This window comes from Dipodomys merriami, unplaced genomic scaffold (assembly GCF_024711535.1).
Source record: "Dipodomys merriami isolate MVZ:Mamm:240054 unplaced genomic scaffold, mDipMer1.0.p SCAF_116, whole genome shotgun sequence".
NCBI classification, from domain to species: Eukaryota; Metazoa; Chordata; class Mammalia; order Rodentia; family Heteromyidae; genus Dipodomys; species Dipodomys merriami.
In genome coordinates this window covers 3,097,272-3,114,607 of record NW_027202449.1, presented here as the reverse complement: position 1 = coordinate 3,114,607, position 17,336 = coordinate 3,097,272, and the positions used below count along the sequence as shown (strand labels likewise).

Below are 17,336 nucleotides of genomic sequence, written 5' to 3'. Positions count from 1 at the left end.
ATAGCCTAAGGCAGCTCACAGAACCAGGGAGGCCCTGGGAGGTGACTTGGGGTGAGTGGCAGAGATCATCTGTGAATGCCAAGATGCGTTTTACCAGTTCAATCTTTAGTCTGTCTCTGCAGTACCCACACAGCCATGGCTGACCTAGAATCTTCCTTACGTCAGAGGCAGTATGTGGAGCAGTGGTTATGAGTGTTTGCTCTATTATTTCCTGTGTGTAAGACCGTAAATTCCCTTCCAAATCTCTGTGTGGCTCAGTTTCCTCCCATGTACAATGGGATTGCTAGAAATCCAGTGAGAGAAGGGTAAAAGCTGCAGGTTTTGTGTCCATCCAGTCATTACATCCTAAGCAGGGCTTCCTTGGTCTACGGTGGTTTTCAAGAAAATATTTGGCTCTAGAAGAAAGTTATGGATCACAGTGGGTCACAGAGAGACTCTGCGCTGCTGTAGCTGAGAAAGAGGCGGCAAAGAGTTGAGACCCTCCGTGACACCAGAGGACATCAGCAGAGCCACGAAGTCCTGAGAAGGCCAAAGGGCAGTGGAGGGCTGGTCATTTCCTTGGCTGTGACCTCAGCCTTCTCTTTCACTTTTGTGCCTGGAAAGCCCCAGCCAATGCGCCCTGATCGTTTTGAAAGTCTAGTACTGATGGACAGTCCAATCATCATCTCTCTTCAAGTCTCAAGCAACCCCAAGGGGTTCTCCTGGTTTAGTTTCCCCAGAAGCAGACACTGAATAGGATTTAGAATCAAGGAATTTATTCAGGGAAATGTCCTAGCAAGTTCTAGTAGAGGCGTAGGGGAGAGAGACAGGTATGGCAGAAAAAAAAAAATAACAGCTCATTCTTCTACTATTCAAAGTATGGTCCTTGAACCAGAGCACCAGGTTCATGTGGAAGACTTTAGAAGTGCAGGTCTTAGATCGGAGTCCACATCCATGTCATCTGACCCCCAGGAGGCTCATTCAACTTGGAGAAGCCCCGACAGGTTCATCCCAGCCGTGGTCTGGGCCTTTCCCATGGCCCTGTCGTCTGTGTGTGGAGGGCGAGGGGGGAGGGGGGACAGTAAAGCCTTCTTGCAGACTTAAGGGTGGGTGTAGATCCCCTGTGTAACTTCAAGAGGCCTCTTCAAGGGACGCCCCTGGGCACTGTGATCGTCAGACTTCTGGCTGCCTCTAGGTGAAGAGGCCTCTCTCACCGAAGGACTCCCCAGGCCTTTGCTACGGTGTGTGCAGATGTGGAAAGTTGTCACAAGGCTTTGGGGGTGAAGAAGGATAAGCCTCTTCTTTGCTGGAGACCATAGCTTTGGGGGTCATCTTCAGTAGGCTGTCTCTGTTGCCTGCCTCCCCTGGCTCTTCTGCGTGCCGCTGTTCCAAGCTCCTCTCTGCTCACAGTCAACCTCTTTTCTAACTCCCAGGCCCCGTGCTCTGCTCTGGGAGTGACTGTCAGTCTGCTTCTTAAACCAACCAAGGCTCCAAATAATCCCATGTCTTCCCAGTAAGCTCTTTTGAATTCTCTCACTCGTGCAGCCTCGTGGAGAAGAGCTGTGTTGTTATGCCAAAGCCAGCTTCTCCCATGAGCCTTTGTTACACAAATAAAATAGATGTTTGCCTTTGTTCCTCATGCTCCACTTTCTTGCACTCCCCATACAGGCTTTTAACAGAGTTTATTATAAATGGAAAAGAAAGCCGCTAACGCTGCAGAGGGCGCCTGTGCATTCTTCTCCTTCTAGCTCCTGCCCTTCCCTCACGCCTGTGTTTTCGATAATGAATGTCACAGGGGGCCGGGAGATGAATGGGGACTGATAAGTGCAAACCATTATTGCGCTCAGCTCTTGGGAGCAGGCAAGGGTTGCCTCCCACACGAAAGCTGCTCCTCTTACTGTCCTTTGTGTCTTTCTCAGCCCCCAGGAAGAGTCTTGGTGATAGGCAGGGTGCAAGCTGGATTCAGAGTCTTGGGATTGGGGAAACTGGCCCTGGCTTTGCCACTAATACACTGTGAAAGTATGGTCACGTGACTGAAGCTCTGGGCCTTGATTTCCTTCTGTGTCGACTGACAACACTTCCTACTCCATGACAGTGCACAACTCTGTGTGCTAAGGCATTCTTCCTTAGATGAGAGAAATAAGTGTTCAACGCTGCCTCAAAGCACCTACTGTATGTGAGTTGCCGCTCTGTCCTGCGGGGCCCTAATGGACAAGGCCAAGCTTGAGATCATGAGCTCATAGATGCACAAGGGCATGGGCAACTGTGGCTTCCCGTGTCTGGCTTCAGCACTGCCACTGTTCTCTGGGGAGTGTGCTGGCCCATTGTGTGGCACTGAGAAGGAAAAAGGAAACTGTGACGGTCCCGGTGAGAGGTGATGGTTAGGGTCCTCTGAGTGGGATCGTGGGAGGGTGGGAAGGAGCACGGCCTTACAAAGCACTTGATACTCTTGTGTGTGTGAAGTTTGGGTTTTACCCCAATCCCCTGTGTCTGAACTTGTCTGGGTTCTCAAAGTCCCTCTTTCTATAATGAAAAATTGAAGCTCAGCATCCCAGTCTTCCCTAACTACTGTCATTAAGAAGATGTTCTTCTTATACCAATATATCTCTACCTATTGAATAAGCTATAGTTGCATTGACTTTTTTCTTAATCTATTTTAATTCAGACAATTGAAAGGCAGGGTCACCAAATGTATCCCCTTTCTCTTGTCATAAACTGATACCAATTTGGTTCTGACTGATTCCACACTTGGTATTTTTTAGGTTAAGAAAAGAATAAATAATAACACTAAATATTTAAAATGTTAGCCACTTGATGGTTTTGATGAGACAAATACTTATGTGGGTGTCTAAAGATGTAGGAGGTTTGATGACGGGTTGACCAGCAGCAGAGAATTGGGAGGGGGGGTAGGCAATGTAAATGTGGGGCCTCCTTGGTAACCCCAGTGACCCTGACTCTTCTATAGATACGCTTCTCAAAATGAATCGGGGCTGAGGGGTCTGGCTGAGGTTATAGCTTGTTGACCTCTGACTTACTTCATGAAAAACATGGCAGCTTCCATCCTGACCCCTTGGATTTCCGGCTCTGGGGAAGCTGGTCCCCATGACAGGAAGCACCTGGAGCAGCCTTGTAGAGGCCCGTGTGCGTCATGCACGGGCATTGCTTGGGTTTTCCACAAGACCAGCCTCTTGGTGGCTATCGGCTGGTCAGGCTCCTCATCCTCAGATGAAGCTGCCTGTCTTAGCTGCTTCTGCATTCCTAATCTACAGAGACTCTGAGCCATAAAGAAGGCATGTTACTATGTCAAGCCACTAAGTCTGGGAGCCGTTACAGCTAACATAGTGGGTACAGGCTCACCTGACAGGAAATGTTGAAAGTCAGACCTAGAGAAACCAATTTTTGCTTTTAATATACAGAGTCGAGGGTTTTTTTGGTGTTTTTTTTGTGTGTGTGTGGAAGAAAAGATTAGTTTTTCTTTTGAGAAAGATGTTGTAGTCTATGAGAAGAACTACATCGCAAAAGGAAAGAAAGGATTAGACAGTCTTCTATTCAGGGGCTCAGAGCCTCAGTGCTCATTTCCTTAACATGCCAAGGCGATGGCCTGTGGCCTGCAGTGGGGGAGGAGTTTGTGGCAGTCAGAGGGTGATGACGTCCTGTGACTTCAGAGGATGACAAAGCTCACCCCATGCTGGAGGGAGGGAGGGGAGAAGAGGAGGGTGGCACCCGCCATATATGGGCTAACGGCACACTTTTGGAAAAGCATATGGAAAGCATACCTTTGAGAGAAGTCATTACATCTGTCCTGTAAAGCGTGCGCCATCTCTCAGGGGATGGCGGTATGTGGGTTATTTTTGTGGCCCTCGTGAGCAGATCAAATGAATGTAGGAGAAAAACAGCCTGGTTAGGTGACAAAAGCCAAAATCCCACTTGAAACAAACATATCAAAGTAAAGCAATGCAAAAAATGTTAAAAAGAGTATCAAAAAATTGATGAAAGAAAGAACAAGAAACGTGTGTTGGTGCAGTCTGTGACTTAGTGCCATCTTACTATATTCCTTGGCTCAGATGTGAGAGAGAAAGACAGAGAGAGAGAGAGAGAGAGAGAGAGAGAGAGAGAGAGAGAGAGAGAGAGAGAGAGAGAGAGAGAGAGAGAGAGAGAGAGAGAGAGAGAGAGAGAGTGTGATTGGGTTGGCCAAGAGCAATCCAGTGTCCTTTCCATGCAGGCAGAACATGTGTGTGTATGTGTGTATTCGTGTGTGTGTATGTGTGTGTGTGTGTGTGTGTGTGTGTGTGTATGAGAGAGAGAGAGAGAGAGAGAGAGAGAGAGAGAGAGAGAGAGAGAGAGAGAGAGAGAACTAGACTACCCCCGCAGGTGGAGAAGGACCTTTGTCTTGGTGGTAGATGTTCCAAAATGTCTACAACCCTAATGGAGTCAGCTTCCTTATAACCATATACATGTTGGTATGGCTGTAAGAAAGCTAAGGTTACAAGGTTGGCACATGTAATACAAAAAAGAGAGAAAAAAACAGGGAAAAAGAAAGTTATCTTAGATATATAATAATTAGGACACATTTAGTGCCACCAATTATCTGTTGCTTATCCGAAGTCCACGTTGACCCAGGTGTTGTCTGCTAGCACTACCCCAGGGCCGTTCTTCTCCATTGAAGCTGTCATGGAGAAAGACTTGGGGAAATTGAAACTCTGAGTCTTAAACTAAATTTTCTGTGCCCAAGGGCTGCTGTGTTTATGTCCTGGTTGATTTCTGTGATCTGTTTTCATTTTTGAGAGAAGCATCTGGCCTGATGGGAAGGTAGTGACGATGCTCTGAGATCCGGCTGTCGCTTGTGGGTGGTGGAGCTAGAAGTCTTTGAGGTCCTAGGTCTTTGGTTTCTTCATCTAGAAACCCATCATGACCCTACCCATTTCAGAGGGCTGACATAAGAGTCCTTCTTGTTGTTATAGGTGGAAAGGCTTCCTTCTTTTCGAAGGCTAAATAATATTTTATTGTATGTTTATGCTACCTTGCATTTATCTTTTCATCTATTGATGGACACTTAGATTGTTTTATCTCTGCATCTTCGCTGCTGTGAATGATACTGTGATGAATAGAATACAGCAGACATCTCTCTGAGACACCAAACCCAATTCCTTTGAATAAATACCCAGAAGTACCAAGTGAAATAAGCCAGACACAGAAAGACAAATACCATCTGATTTCACCTATATGTGGAGTCTAAAACAGTCAGCCTCAGAGGCGGATAGTAGAAGGGTGGTAATCACGGCGTGGAGTAAGCAGCGTTTGTAGAAACGTTGGCTTCAGGCTCACCATGAACAAGTCCTAGACATCAGCGGACAACATGGTGATGAGAGGTAACTGGCCTGTATTACATTCTTAACAGGAGGGGTATAAGTATTCCTCTCTCTCTCTCTCTCTCTCTCTCTCTCTTTCTCTCTCTCTCTCTCACACACACACACACACACACACACAAAATGTGTGTGTATGATTGGGTGAGGGGCTGCCGTTTCTATCTGCACTGGACTGATGTGAAATGCAGGCACGGGACTCCGGTTGGCGTGAGAGCAGTACAGGTAGACAGAGCTCCTGGCTGACAGATCCCGGATGGTGAGTCCTGAGGAGTTCTTGCAGTGCTTTCCCTTGTACTCAGAAAGCACACATTCTTTGCCTGGCACTGCTAGCATGGTTCAGTGCTGAGTCCACCCTGCATGCAAGTTTGGCTGGCTTTGCGACCACTGGTGTGGTGGCTCTCTCCAGAGCACCGAGGCGGGGGACCCCAAAGAGCGAAACAGGGTCCCTCCCACAGAGTTCAGTCCAGCCAGGAACCAGGCAACAGACAACTGGACAGACTCAGGTGAGACATGGCTTCCTACCAGGGCATGTGAGGGAGAGAATTAATAAGGAAGCCGGAGCTGTGTCAGGGACATGGGGGTAGAAAAGGGATATTGTAAATCAAGGAGTCTGCAGAGGGCTTCTCTGAGGAGGTGGCATGTGAGCAGACACTTAAAGTAGTCTTGCAGAGCTGCAAGCCGAGGGCAGGCAGGAGGGACGGGCTCAGCACAGAGGCCGGCAGGGAACAGAGTGTGCGAGGGAACGAGAGGCAGCAGAGGAGACCAGACCACAGCTGGGTGTCAGGGCTTTGTTTCTCAGAGAAGGAAGGCATGTATTTGTTCCCCCAGCATCAACCACAGCTTCGGGAGAAAGCCCCCCTCCCCCATCCCCCGGGAGCAGGATCCCTGGTAAAGAAACCAATCATGCCACTTATCACCCCAGTTTTGAAAAGTAATTGCAGACACACATGTAAAGGGCAGGGCAATCTTTTCTGCCAATTACGTGCCCTGCTATTAGGCGATTAGAAGCGGGTACAGTCATGGTGCGAGGGATTAGCAGCATCGCGTTCTCTACAGCCACCCCTGCGTCTGCTGCTCCAGCCGCAGGAGCTGAGCCCAGCAGGAACAGGTGTCCCCGGGTCACATCCCCCATGCCACCAAGAGACCCTTACAAACCTGCAGCGGAAGAACAATCCTTGCTGCAAGGAGCTCACAGCAGCCCCGGAGAAGCCTCCGGTCCCTGGGTGCCCAGGGCTTCCCAGTCCTTCCCGCATTCACCCCAAGCCCTGCCCTTATTACTGGTTTGGGTCTCAGAAATGTAGACCTGCTCAGTTTATCCATACTCTGTTACTTTATTCTGTGTGTGTGTGCGCGCACCTGTGTTATTGGAGACTTGAACTTGCTAGGCAGGTGAGCTACACCTTGAGCTCTCCACTAGCCCTTTTATTTTTACCTTGTTTTTCAGATAGGGTCTCATTAATGTTTGATCTGGGCTGGGTTCACTATCTGCCTCAGTTTACACATTTGTTATAATTCTTAAACAATCTGACTTCTAAAAACATGCCACAACAGTAGCTGGCACACCACCCACGAATGTTGGTACTAATTACTTGTATAACTTAAAAGAAATAATTAAATAATAATACAATGTGGCAGTACTTTACATAAAAGTGAAAAAAAACTCAGCGTTTCAAGATAAAGTAATTAACTCTCAATTAATTCTCAGTAAACGTCAGTTACTGTTTCCATAGTCCTCTGAGTCATGCGGCGTGGAACTTGGCACACAGCCAGGGTTGTACGGCGCCGAGCTAAGTCTGACTGAGTGAGAGACTGCACTATCTGACTCGTAGACTGTGCTTCATGACTAGAAAGGTGGCTCTCAGGGAGGCCCTGGGACATGGCCTGGCATGTGGGTGCTCTGACTCCTAGGCCTGTGTGTTGGGTCCTTCACCCCAGACCAGTTGGTCTGTGTCTGGTCATCCGTGAAGGGAGACCGCTGTATGTCCTTGGCGCTTTGTAAGGATTGCACAGGGGTAAAGCACTTGGACAAGTGGCTTGCACTTAATTCACATTGCAGCTTTCGTGGTTACGTCTCAGGCGGGCACTGATCGACACACAGGTGTCATGTTGCAGATCCGTGTGTGCCCAGAACTGGGCTTTCTGCAGATGTAGATGAGAATCAGACTGAGTGTCTACTTCAGGTAGCCCGTGAGGGGCTGCGGCAAATGAACGCTGGAGTTTTAAGCACCTTGAATGCCAGCAAGGGAGTATTGGGGTACTTCCGAGGGGAAGTGACAGTTGAAGTGGTCTTCATGAGAGATGGGGGAATTCTAAGGAAGAAGTGTGTCCAGAGATCTGGAAGAAAATGAAGTAGACCTGTGGGAAGTTGGGAGTGAGGAGGAAGGCAGAATGTTTTGTGTGGCTGCAATTTGAGCTTTGTGGAGGTGGGGTGGGGGAGGATTCAGAAGGAATGGCTGCTTTGGATGCTTTTGCATAGCACTGAGTACCAAATTAGAGATTGCGATTTTGACCCTCGGGTGAAGAGGAGGAGCCCTGGAGGGTGCTACACCCGTGGTGGCATAAGTCCGGTAGGATGCTGCCCTCCCTAACTGCTGAGAATTGCGGTGCCTGGATTGCCATCTAGGTGCTCCATTCTTTTCGATTGGATTAAAATTACCCTGGCAACAATATGGACGTCAGACAGGGGAGCTGGGGAAAATTGAAGAGCTACAAACCAATTTCTTATTTTGATTTCAGGAAAGTGCTTTTTTTTTTTTTTGTCTTGTTTCTCTGTTACCAAAGCAACTGTTAGATGAATGAGTGGATGAATGAATGAATGAATGAGGGGTTCTCCTATTCTTCTTTCTTTGTTAAGAGAGGGACAGTTTACAGGTCTGTGAGAAATGTTTTCTGAGAACAATAATGCAGGTAAGCCCTGAATTAAGTCACTATTTAAACCTCTGAAGAATGATCACTGGGCCAGCAGCATCTTCTGAGGCTGTGTTAGGACTTGTGTGTTCACCCACTGGGCCCCATGACAAGGAGCAAGACTTCTTTGTCTTCAGTCCCAATGCTCTGTGGTCCCCAAGCCTCCTGGGGACAAACAGCAAATCAGTTGATTTATTACATGAACAAGAGCCTGGCACTTGGAAGAGACTTTAGGTGAATTCCTGGCCCAGCAAGCCAGAGAAAATCATACTGAAGACACTCCAGCACAACTTGCATGGCTGTACCCAGCTCCCTTCCACCTCTCTCGGTTCATGCTGGGTAAAGCCGGTCCTCAGTTTACCCAGGGCCAGATGAGTACAGCTTCAGCAGGGATTGGCTGTGTTCACTCGGCTCAGCTGTATATTTTATCCAGCTCCTCCGCTGCGTGTTTTGTCCAACACGAGCCTTTCAAAGGCACCTGTTTAAAGGCACCTGTTTATTCCTGGCCAGGCTGCTGCTCTGTGGTTTTCCTGCAGATCCTGGCCATTCATCCGCCACTGGACCCTTGGTGCTCCTGATGAGCCATGTCCTGTTGTCTGTAAGATCATCTGTTTATTTCTTAAAAAATTGATCACAGAGGGCTTAACATGATCCAAATATGCTTCGGGGAGCAGGGAAGGGGCAAGTCTGGCCCATGTGACGAAAGACACCTGATGTATCCGCTTGGCATCTGCCTGTACTGATCATTCTGCCTCACTCACAATGGCTGCTTTGCAAATGAAATGTTCCCCCATTCCTGCTGGGTGCTGGAGAACCACGAGCAGGTATTTCATTGCTTTATTGACTTCACGGTCTACCTAGGGAAGCAAACATCAAAAGCCGCTAATAACAAGCAAAGAGTAGCAAATGATAGAAGGTGCTGTGAAGGAAGCCAATAAGGAAATGAGCTGGATGGAGGAAGGACTGGATGAGGGCTGGATCCTCCTGTGACGAGGTCCTGTATGAGCAGATCCCAACGGGACAAGAAGGACTTGGGAGCAAGGGAAGGAGGGATCAGTGTGTGCAAAGGCCCGGTGGTAGGGAAGAGCTTGGCATGCTTGGTGTGTGGAAGAAGAGGAGAGTGCCGTGAGCAAGGGTAGGTGGGGAGGCATGGCGGCGCTGGTGGCAGTGGCACTGTGGGGCTGTAAGGAAGGACCAGGAGGTAGCCTCCTAAGACTCACAGCGCGTGGTGTGTCCTGTGCGGAGGGAGAGCTTCGTGAATGAGGACACACCCACGATGGCGTGTCATTCAGTGAAAGGAGGAAGGGTGTGGACACTGTTGGGATGGAGGGAGGGTTCGGGGTTACATTTGAGGACCACAGCGGTGGAAAGGGATGCCGACGTGCCAGGTGTGTGTGTGTGTGTGTGTGTGTGTGTGTGTGTGTGTGTGTGTGTGTGTGTGTGTGTGTGTGTGTGTGTGTGGTATGTGTGGTATGTGCGTGCGTGCTGTCGGGGGCTTGTTTAGCCAGTGTGAGGGTGATGGCCGAGGGGCCCTGAGCTGAGGAATCCCTCCTCCATGGATATCCCCACCATCACATCAACTGTCCTCTCTGAGCTGGGCGGGTCTTTGACTTGACCGGAGTTGTATACCAGCTCAGATGGAGAAGCAAGTGGGTCTTCTTTGTCCTTTTTTTTCTGGTTGTTATTTGGTTAAATCACTCATTCAAAAAAAAAAAATCACTAAAATGTAGTTTTCTGTGCTTAACTTGCATCCACAGATTAACTTTTCCCCAACTCATTACTGTGGTCCTGACCCTGGTCTACCCATAAAAGACAATAGAAATGATAAATCGGGTGGGTCTCTTTTCTTTTTTTAGGAGCAGCACAATTTTATCTACTTGAGGCATTGGCAGATTTGGATTACATTGTAAATAAATGTACCCGCTATAAACACTCATGAATCTGCATTGCCTTGTAAATGAATTTTCCTAAGTAATTGTTACGTGATGGCTTACAGTCATCCTGGCAGAAGAAAACAACCAGAGAGAGATATGGCAGCTTTTCATCAGTGTAAAAAAAAATTCAGGGGATTTGCAAGAAGACAGCCGGCTTGAATTAGGAGGTGGGGGCATGGTGTGGAGTAAGGCCTTGGATTTGTGAGTATTAAGGATATTAACTGTGGCTATGCCTATATAAACATCTATGATGGATTTGTTGTTGTTCCTAGCCCTCAGCTTTATTTTTGGCTCAAGTCTGGTCTTCTACCACTTGAGCCACAGCTCCATTTCCCGCTTTTTGGTAGTTTACTGGAGATAGTCTCATGGACATTCCTGCTTGTGCCGGCGTTTAACTGAGAGCCTCAGGTCTCGGCCTCCTAAGTAGCAAGGAACACAGGTGTCAGCACCCGGCATTGTTGGATTTTAAGTGTCCGTCTTTCAATGTCTCCCTTGAATTAGACACTAGTCCAAGACGGAGGCTCGTTCTGTATCAATTGTTTTTGGATCAGGAGCTACCATCGCAGTCGCCATGTCTGACGACAGGACGCGGATTGTCTGGGGCTTGGCTCAGGTGTCTAAGCTGCACAGAGGGCTGGACCAGGCTGGCTTGGCTTTGCATGCTTCTCAGCGTGTCCAGGTCAGCTGACAGCTGGAGTGTGCTCTTTCCATGCAAACGGCTAGACGGTGACAGAGCAAACAGAAATCACACCGGCACCTCACCTCATTATTAGACAAACAAGCCATCTGGACAAGCCCCGGGTCGAAGGTGAGGAAGTTCAGCTTTGACAGGGCCAAGGATTAGATGCAGAGAAGGGTAAAAAACTAGTGCAAAGCGGATCTACCATATTGATAAGCATGCTTTATTCATCTGCTTTGCCTGAGCTATGTCGCACACCAGATGCCGTGCTGGGCAGTAGGGAGACTGCCATGGTGGTGTCTGGCCTCGCTCAAGGGTTAGAAATCTTCAAGTCCTAGAATTTGAACTCAGGGCCTTGCAGTTGCAAGACAGGTGCCTGACCACTTAAGCCATACCTCCATCCCTCTTTGCTTTTAAAATTATGTTTCGGAGTTTTGAGGTTTTGCCTGGGGCTGGTCTCAGCCTCTTGCTCTTCAGGCTGGGCAGACCGCATGGCTGGGGTTGTAGACATTTGCTACCTTGACTAGCTGGCTCTTGCTCTTACTTTATTTTTATATCACCTGTACATCTACCACAATGTCTCCTCCACAGGTCTGGCCCCCCAATCAGTCTTTTATCCAATGTGACCAGAGAGATATTCCTAAAATGCAAATGAGACACTGACGCATTTTGAATGAGTCCTTCCTTGCAGCCATTTGATAAAGTTCAATCTCCCAAGGTTGATGTTTGATCTAGACCCCTGAGACATCAGCCTTACCAGCAGCTGCCTTCTTCTGATCACCAGGAATGGGGTTCCCAGACACGCCTTCCTCCCATTGGGGGGGCACAGACAGGCTGGACGTTGGGGTGTAGGACTCATCCTGTCATTGGGAGAGATCATACCCCAATACATACCAAGTGTTACCTGCCAAGTGCACATGTGTGTACACACGCACACACGTGCACATACGCATGCACACTGACATTTTGCAATTTACTGACATTTACCTAGATGAGATTGTGAAGAATAACCTTCGAGTTCAGTTAAAAGCAGTTGAATTTTGAGACTTCTTTTGCTAGTGTTTACTTTCCAAGAGCAGATGCAGAAAGTGGAGCATTGGTCAAGCGGAGGCCCGTGATGGATTTTGACTGGTAAGAGCCCCTCTCCTCTTCCACACTCTGCGAGCCCCTGTGGCGTGGCCTCCCGAGGCACTCGGGGTAGACGTCTGTCTGTCTCTCTCTGGGTCCTTTTTCCTTTTCCTTGGCAGGGCTGAGGTGGAACCCAGGGCCTTTTGCAGGTTCAGCATGCAGCCTGCCAGCCTCTGAACTCTGCTCTCTTAAGCACACCTTCAGAAATGCCTTCTCATTTCTTTCTCTGCTACTTGGCTTCATGGCAAATGGGCAAGAGACCCTTTAGAATCTTAGTAAATGAACGAGTGAATAACTATGGGTCATGGAGAACTCTCTGTAGTGAGGTCATTTTGAGGACCTGCACTGCACAGAATGCTGGCCCCGCCCCCAGTGTCTGCCGTCTGGGTCGGAGAGGTCGGCGAGCACACCTCTGTGACCACTTCCAGGTCACACTTACGGTGCTCCTGATCGGGGCTGTGCTCGGAAAGCCACTGCTCGGCTGCACTGAGCCTGGATGGTTCTGTGTAGAAATAACCCCAGGCGCTGCTTTTGGGCAAGGGAGACACCTAGAGGGGGGTTTGAACTGCTTCTCAGTCCTGGGATAGCATGGCTGTCCCAGCAGGGCCCACTTCTGTAGCCTAGCAGAGACAGCATCCTGAAAACTGGCCCGGTTAGCTGAGGCGGCCGGAGACGCGGCCCTGGCCCTGCCCCAGCGCTAGCGTGGACGTCACGGCTGGATCACACAGATCCACTGCAGGCAGGGCTGTGCCGGGGAGGCACCGAAGAGACACAGGTTCCTCCCGTCCCAGCCCTCCACAGCTACGCCCTGCACACGCAGGGGCAGTGCAGGAGGACGCCCGTGTCCTGCACAAAAGCTCTCCAAGCACTCGCACGCTCGCACTAGCCTCTGCGCACGCTTCGGCCTCAGGAGCAGACATCATGCTGCGGTGGACCGCCGGCGACGCCCGCTTGCTTGGCCTCGCTTGTCCACCACAGCTGCCTTTCTTCCGCCCTCCCACCGAAGCCTACCGAGCTCACCTGCCAAGCTGCAGACCCTGCTCTAGAAGCTAAGCCCACAGCAGCAAGGGACAGAAACGGGCTTCCTCTTCTAACAGAGAGGCCTCCGTAGGCAGCCAAGCTACCCGCTGGCTGCCCATAACAACAGACCTCCCCAGAGTAAGAAACTTCTTTGAATTCCCACACCCGTGGGCCAGCTGACCTGAGAGGCCCCGCTGCTGGGCGCGTCTGTGGGTGTTTCGGGGCGCTCACCTCTCCTCCAGAGACCAACAAGCACACCCTCAAATGCCCTCCCAAGCAGGCGTGGTGGCGGTCCGTGTGAGGCCGAGCTGACGCACAGAGCAGGCGTCACCCCTGCCTCTCGCGGGTCACACAAGGAGCGTAGCAAACCCCAGGCCGGGGTGCAGGGCGCCCGAGCGGGCGGAGGGAGGCTGTGAGGAGCCGTGCAGAGGGCTCTGGTGAAGGGAGGCGCACTCCGCCAGCATTCGGGGACGTGGGGAGATGGGTAGGGTGAGAGTTGTGGCACGAGCCGCAGGTGTTGCTTGGGCAGGGCCTGGCCTTGTTCCAGGACAGGCCGGCTATGGAGGCTGCTAGGCGCGTCTGCTTGTCCTGTCTCACACTTCTGGCCCCAAAAGAATACACGTTTGGCCAAAGAACATGAGAGGAGGTTTTGATCAACAGAGACAGTAGAAAAATCATTTCATTGCAATGATAAAAGGCTTCTGAAGAAGAAATCCATTTTTTGTTGGCGTGTCTTGTCATGTTTCTCCGGTAGCTCCCTGACAGGGGACTTTGGGTGGAGGACTGATCAACGTTAGCAAATAAATTATGATGCTGAGACCCACTCTCTACCCATCCCCCTCGACCTCCCTGCCCACTAGACCAGCCGGTGTCACTGGGCTGCATCTGAGGACACAGGGGAGGTTCACACCCCCCTCCAGAAGGATCCGCATGGCCTTGGGGCTGACAATAAGACAGCAGGGCCAGCGGCCGCCAGCCAGGACTCCAGGGCTCAAGGCTGCTTCCTGCCTTTGGCTGATATGGAGAGGACGTTTCAGGGCGTGTGTGTGCAGGTGCTGGTGTGCACAGGTGTGTGTGTGTGTGCACAAGTGTGTGGTTGAGTCTGTGGCACGCGGGAGTGTGTACCAGCCCGTGGCTGTGTGTACGGGCTGTGGTGATGAGTGTGCAGATCAGCAAAGGTAACAGCTTCTCCTGACGAGAAACCGAGGCTTGAGGGGTAGAAGCCACTTCCTCGACGCAGTGGAGTCTCCAGACCCCAAGCCGCTTGCTGACACACGTCTTCCCAGCTCTCCCGAGGGGTCAGAGGTGAGCTTGGAGGCAGGAGCTTGGTGAGGTCACCTTCTCCCAGCCCTGACAAGCCCGGGGACAGGCCCTACAGGCTGGTTGGCCTGGAGTCGGTGACTCGGCTGGGGCTTCCAGCCCTTGGTCAGTGCCCAGCTAGTGTCCCACAGTGAACAGCCATCCCCCGGCACACGGACGTTCATAATCCTACCCTGCCCTGCACCGGCCTGCTCTGGGGCGCGCCACTGGGTGCTTGTGCCACACGTCCACCTCATTGTGCTACATTGCCATCATGGGTCTCTCCCCAGTGGGGCCTGCTGGTCACCATCTTCATTCGGCCCCAATGGGCTTTCATCAGTGGGAGTCCGGGTGTGAGTTCCACACACAGGGACAATGTCTGTCACCTCATCTATCAGTGGAGGTGTTCTCAGGGACAGACGGCCCTGGCCAGCTCTTGACGGTCTTCTGACCAAACAGCAGAAGGAATTTTACACTGATTGAGTGGCCCTTGTGTCAAGTGCTTCTCGCCACACTCATAAACTATACTTAAAATCAACTTACGGGTTCAATGTCTTTGTTGTCATTTTCTCAGTGGACAAATGGAGGCATAGGAGGCTTGAGTACCTGCCTGACTGGTGAGTATGCTTGAGGCTAGGTGCTGTCACTTCAGACTTGCTGCTGCTCCTTCTTGATTCAGTTTAACCGTCTGCCCCTTTAATATGCACTCCTCACGGTCACTCTGCTCTGGGCCCTGTGCCAGGTGGGAATCCAGCCCACACCCACTCAATCTCACAGGGCCCCAGTGCTCAGTGTCCTGTTAGAATACACCTCACACAATACACTTATTCTCGTATTTTTGTGCCAGGGGAAATTATGAAGGACCACATTATATACAGGATTCTGTAATAAAAACAAGAAGAACAACAAGTGATGTCACTTGTCTCTTTCTCATATTGCCTTGGCCACCAGGAAGCTCAGCTCAAAACCAGAGCAAAACACTTGTAATTAGGAGCTAAGGTTTTAGTTTTCTTGGACTTTTCCTTTGGCCCTGATTTTCCAATTTGGAAAACTGCCTCCCCCCCTCCTTTTGTAAAATAACCTAAATCCTATTTGGAAGAAGGGTGCATCAAGAAAAAAAAAAAACATCATTTTTACTGCATAGGTTTACATTCCTATGGTCGAAAGCAGACCTAGATGGGCTTCCTACCTTAATTACCAAAGAGCTCCACTTTAGAAATGTCTTGAGCATCGGCCACTGCAATTCTGAGTCCCGGGGGGACAGCTCAGACTTTCTGACAGGTCACATACGTGTGTGTGTGGGGAGGGGGGTCCTGAGGTCACAGCCCCAGCTTGGGTTACCGGATTCCCCCGGAGAGGCCGGGGCCGGGCAGACTCTCACCTGAGCAGTTCATAAAGCCCGTGGCCCCTGACGGATGGTTTCCTGCAGGCCAGAATTGATCTGTCATCGTTGTGATTTGTGAGGTGGGCTTGGGCCATGGGGGGGAGGGGGGAGAGAAAGGAAAAGAGAGGAAAAAAAGAAAAACTAAATAAAGGGAGCCAGCCAGCGCGCCAGCCCGGCCAAGGCTTTCCCGGCGCGGGGAGGGCCGCAGGCCCGGTCGTTTTATTTGATTTATTGGAAATAAAGTGGATCTTATTAACATTTTAATCAGGAGAACCTGCGCTTGCTGCCCGGGTGCAATTCCCTGCCCGGGGAGAGTGGACGCGGCCGGCCCTGCCCGCGGGGTTCGTGAGCCGGACCCCACCGGCCCGCAGAAGCGGGGTGCGCCCCCCCCTCGGCGAGGGCTCGCCGGCTCCGCGCGCAGAGCCATTGGAAGGAATCCGTCGCGCGAAGCCATTGGTCCTGGTCATCAGCCTCTGCCCAATGCTTTCCCGATGCTGCCGCTGATCCACTCGGGAAGTTGGCTGGCTGGCGAGGCGCGGCCGCCCCTCAAAGCCCGGCTCCCACGGAGAACATGCTCAGTGCAGCGGCGCGCGTGAGGCAGAGCGCCGCCGCCGCCGGCCGCGTCTAGTCGGCACCATGCAGCCGCCAGCGCCGCTGCTCCTGGCGGGCGCCCTGCTGTCCCAGGTAGGGAAGGGGCCGCACCGGGGGCCGGCCGGGCCGGGCGCGGAGGTGACCCCGGCCCCGCGGGTCCGGGGGGGGGCGGCCGCCCGCTCCCGCTGGCCTCGGGGGTCGCGGGCGTGCGCGGGTGTGCGCGCGCTCCGGGGCCGGAGGACGCCGCTGCGAGCCCCTCTCGCCCGCGGGGACCCCGTTCTCGTGGGGGGGGAGAGCGAACTTCGGGGCGCCCCCTCCGCCTCCGGAGGCTCCCGCGCTGCGGGGAGACTCAGTTGGAGACCACGCGAGCCCCCGAGTCTCGGGGCCGGCTCGCGGGCTGCCCGGCGTGGAGAGGCCGGGCCCAGCCGGGCACCGCCGACTTCCCGGGGCGCCGGCCCCGCGCCGCAGCCCGGCTGCCGCTGTCGCTCACGGCGCCGGCGCCCGGCCGCGCCCGCGCCCGCACCCGGGGGCGCCCGCCTCCCAGACCCGCGCCCGCGCCCGGGGGCGCCCGCCTCCCAGACCCGCGCCCGCGCCCGGGGGCGCCCGCCTCCCAGACCCCGGGCCGGCCCGCGCCCCCACTGTCCGGCCGGAGCCCGGCGGTCGCCTCCGCCGCCTTCCCCGGGCGGGTGGCGCGGAGCGCGGGGAAAAGTTGAAGCCGGGCCCGCCCGGCTGCGGCTGCCCGTGAGCCCTCCCGCCGCGGCGGCCACCGGGGCGGTCCCCGCCGCGGCCCGGACCGAAGTTTGTGCGCGGAGAGGCGGCGCGGGGCCCGGCCGGAGGCTCGGGGCGCGGAGGGGCACGCCCAGCCCGCCCGGGCGCGCTGAGCCGCCGCCAGCGGCTGGACGCGGGCCGGGGCGGCGGAGAGGAGGGGGGGGAGCGGGGAGGAGCGCCGCGCCCGGGGGGAGGACGGGCGTGGAGTTGGGCGCACGAGGAAGAGGCGCGTGTGCGAGTTGGGGATGACAGCAGCGGAGTCCGGGGCCCGGTCCCGAGCC

General features: G+C 52.7%; 1 protein-coding gene across 1 annotated transcript in view; it reads left to right on the top strand.

The window, feature by feature from the left end:
- Window positions 1–16,125: 16,125 nt before the first annotated feature.
- The window catches only part of LOC138822875 (cadherin-13), a 715,907-nt gene continuing 714,696 nt past the window's right edge, over window positions 16,126–17,336 (top strand). The window contains exon 1 of the mRNA XM_070015848.1: window positions 16,126–16,380. Within this exon, the coding sequence (XP_069871949.1) occupies window positions 16,333–16,380 (48 nt within the window). The 5' untranslated portion in view covers window positions 16,126–16,332. The remainder of the gene's footprint in view (window positions 16,381–17,336) is intronic.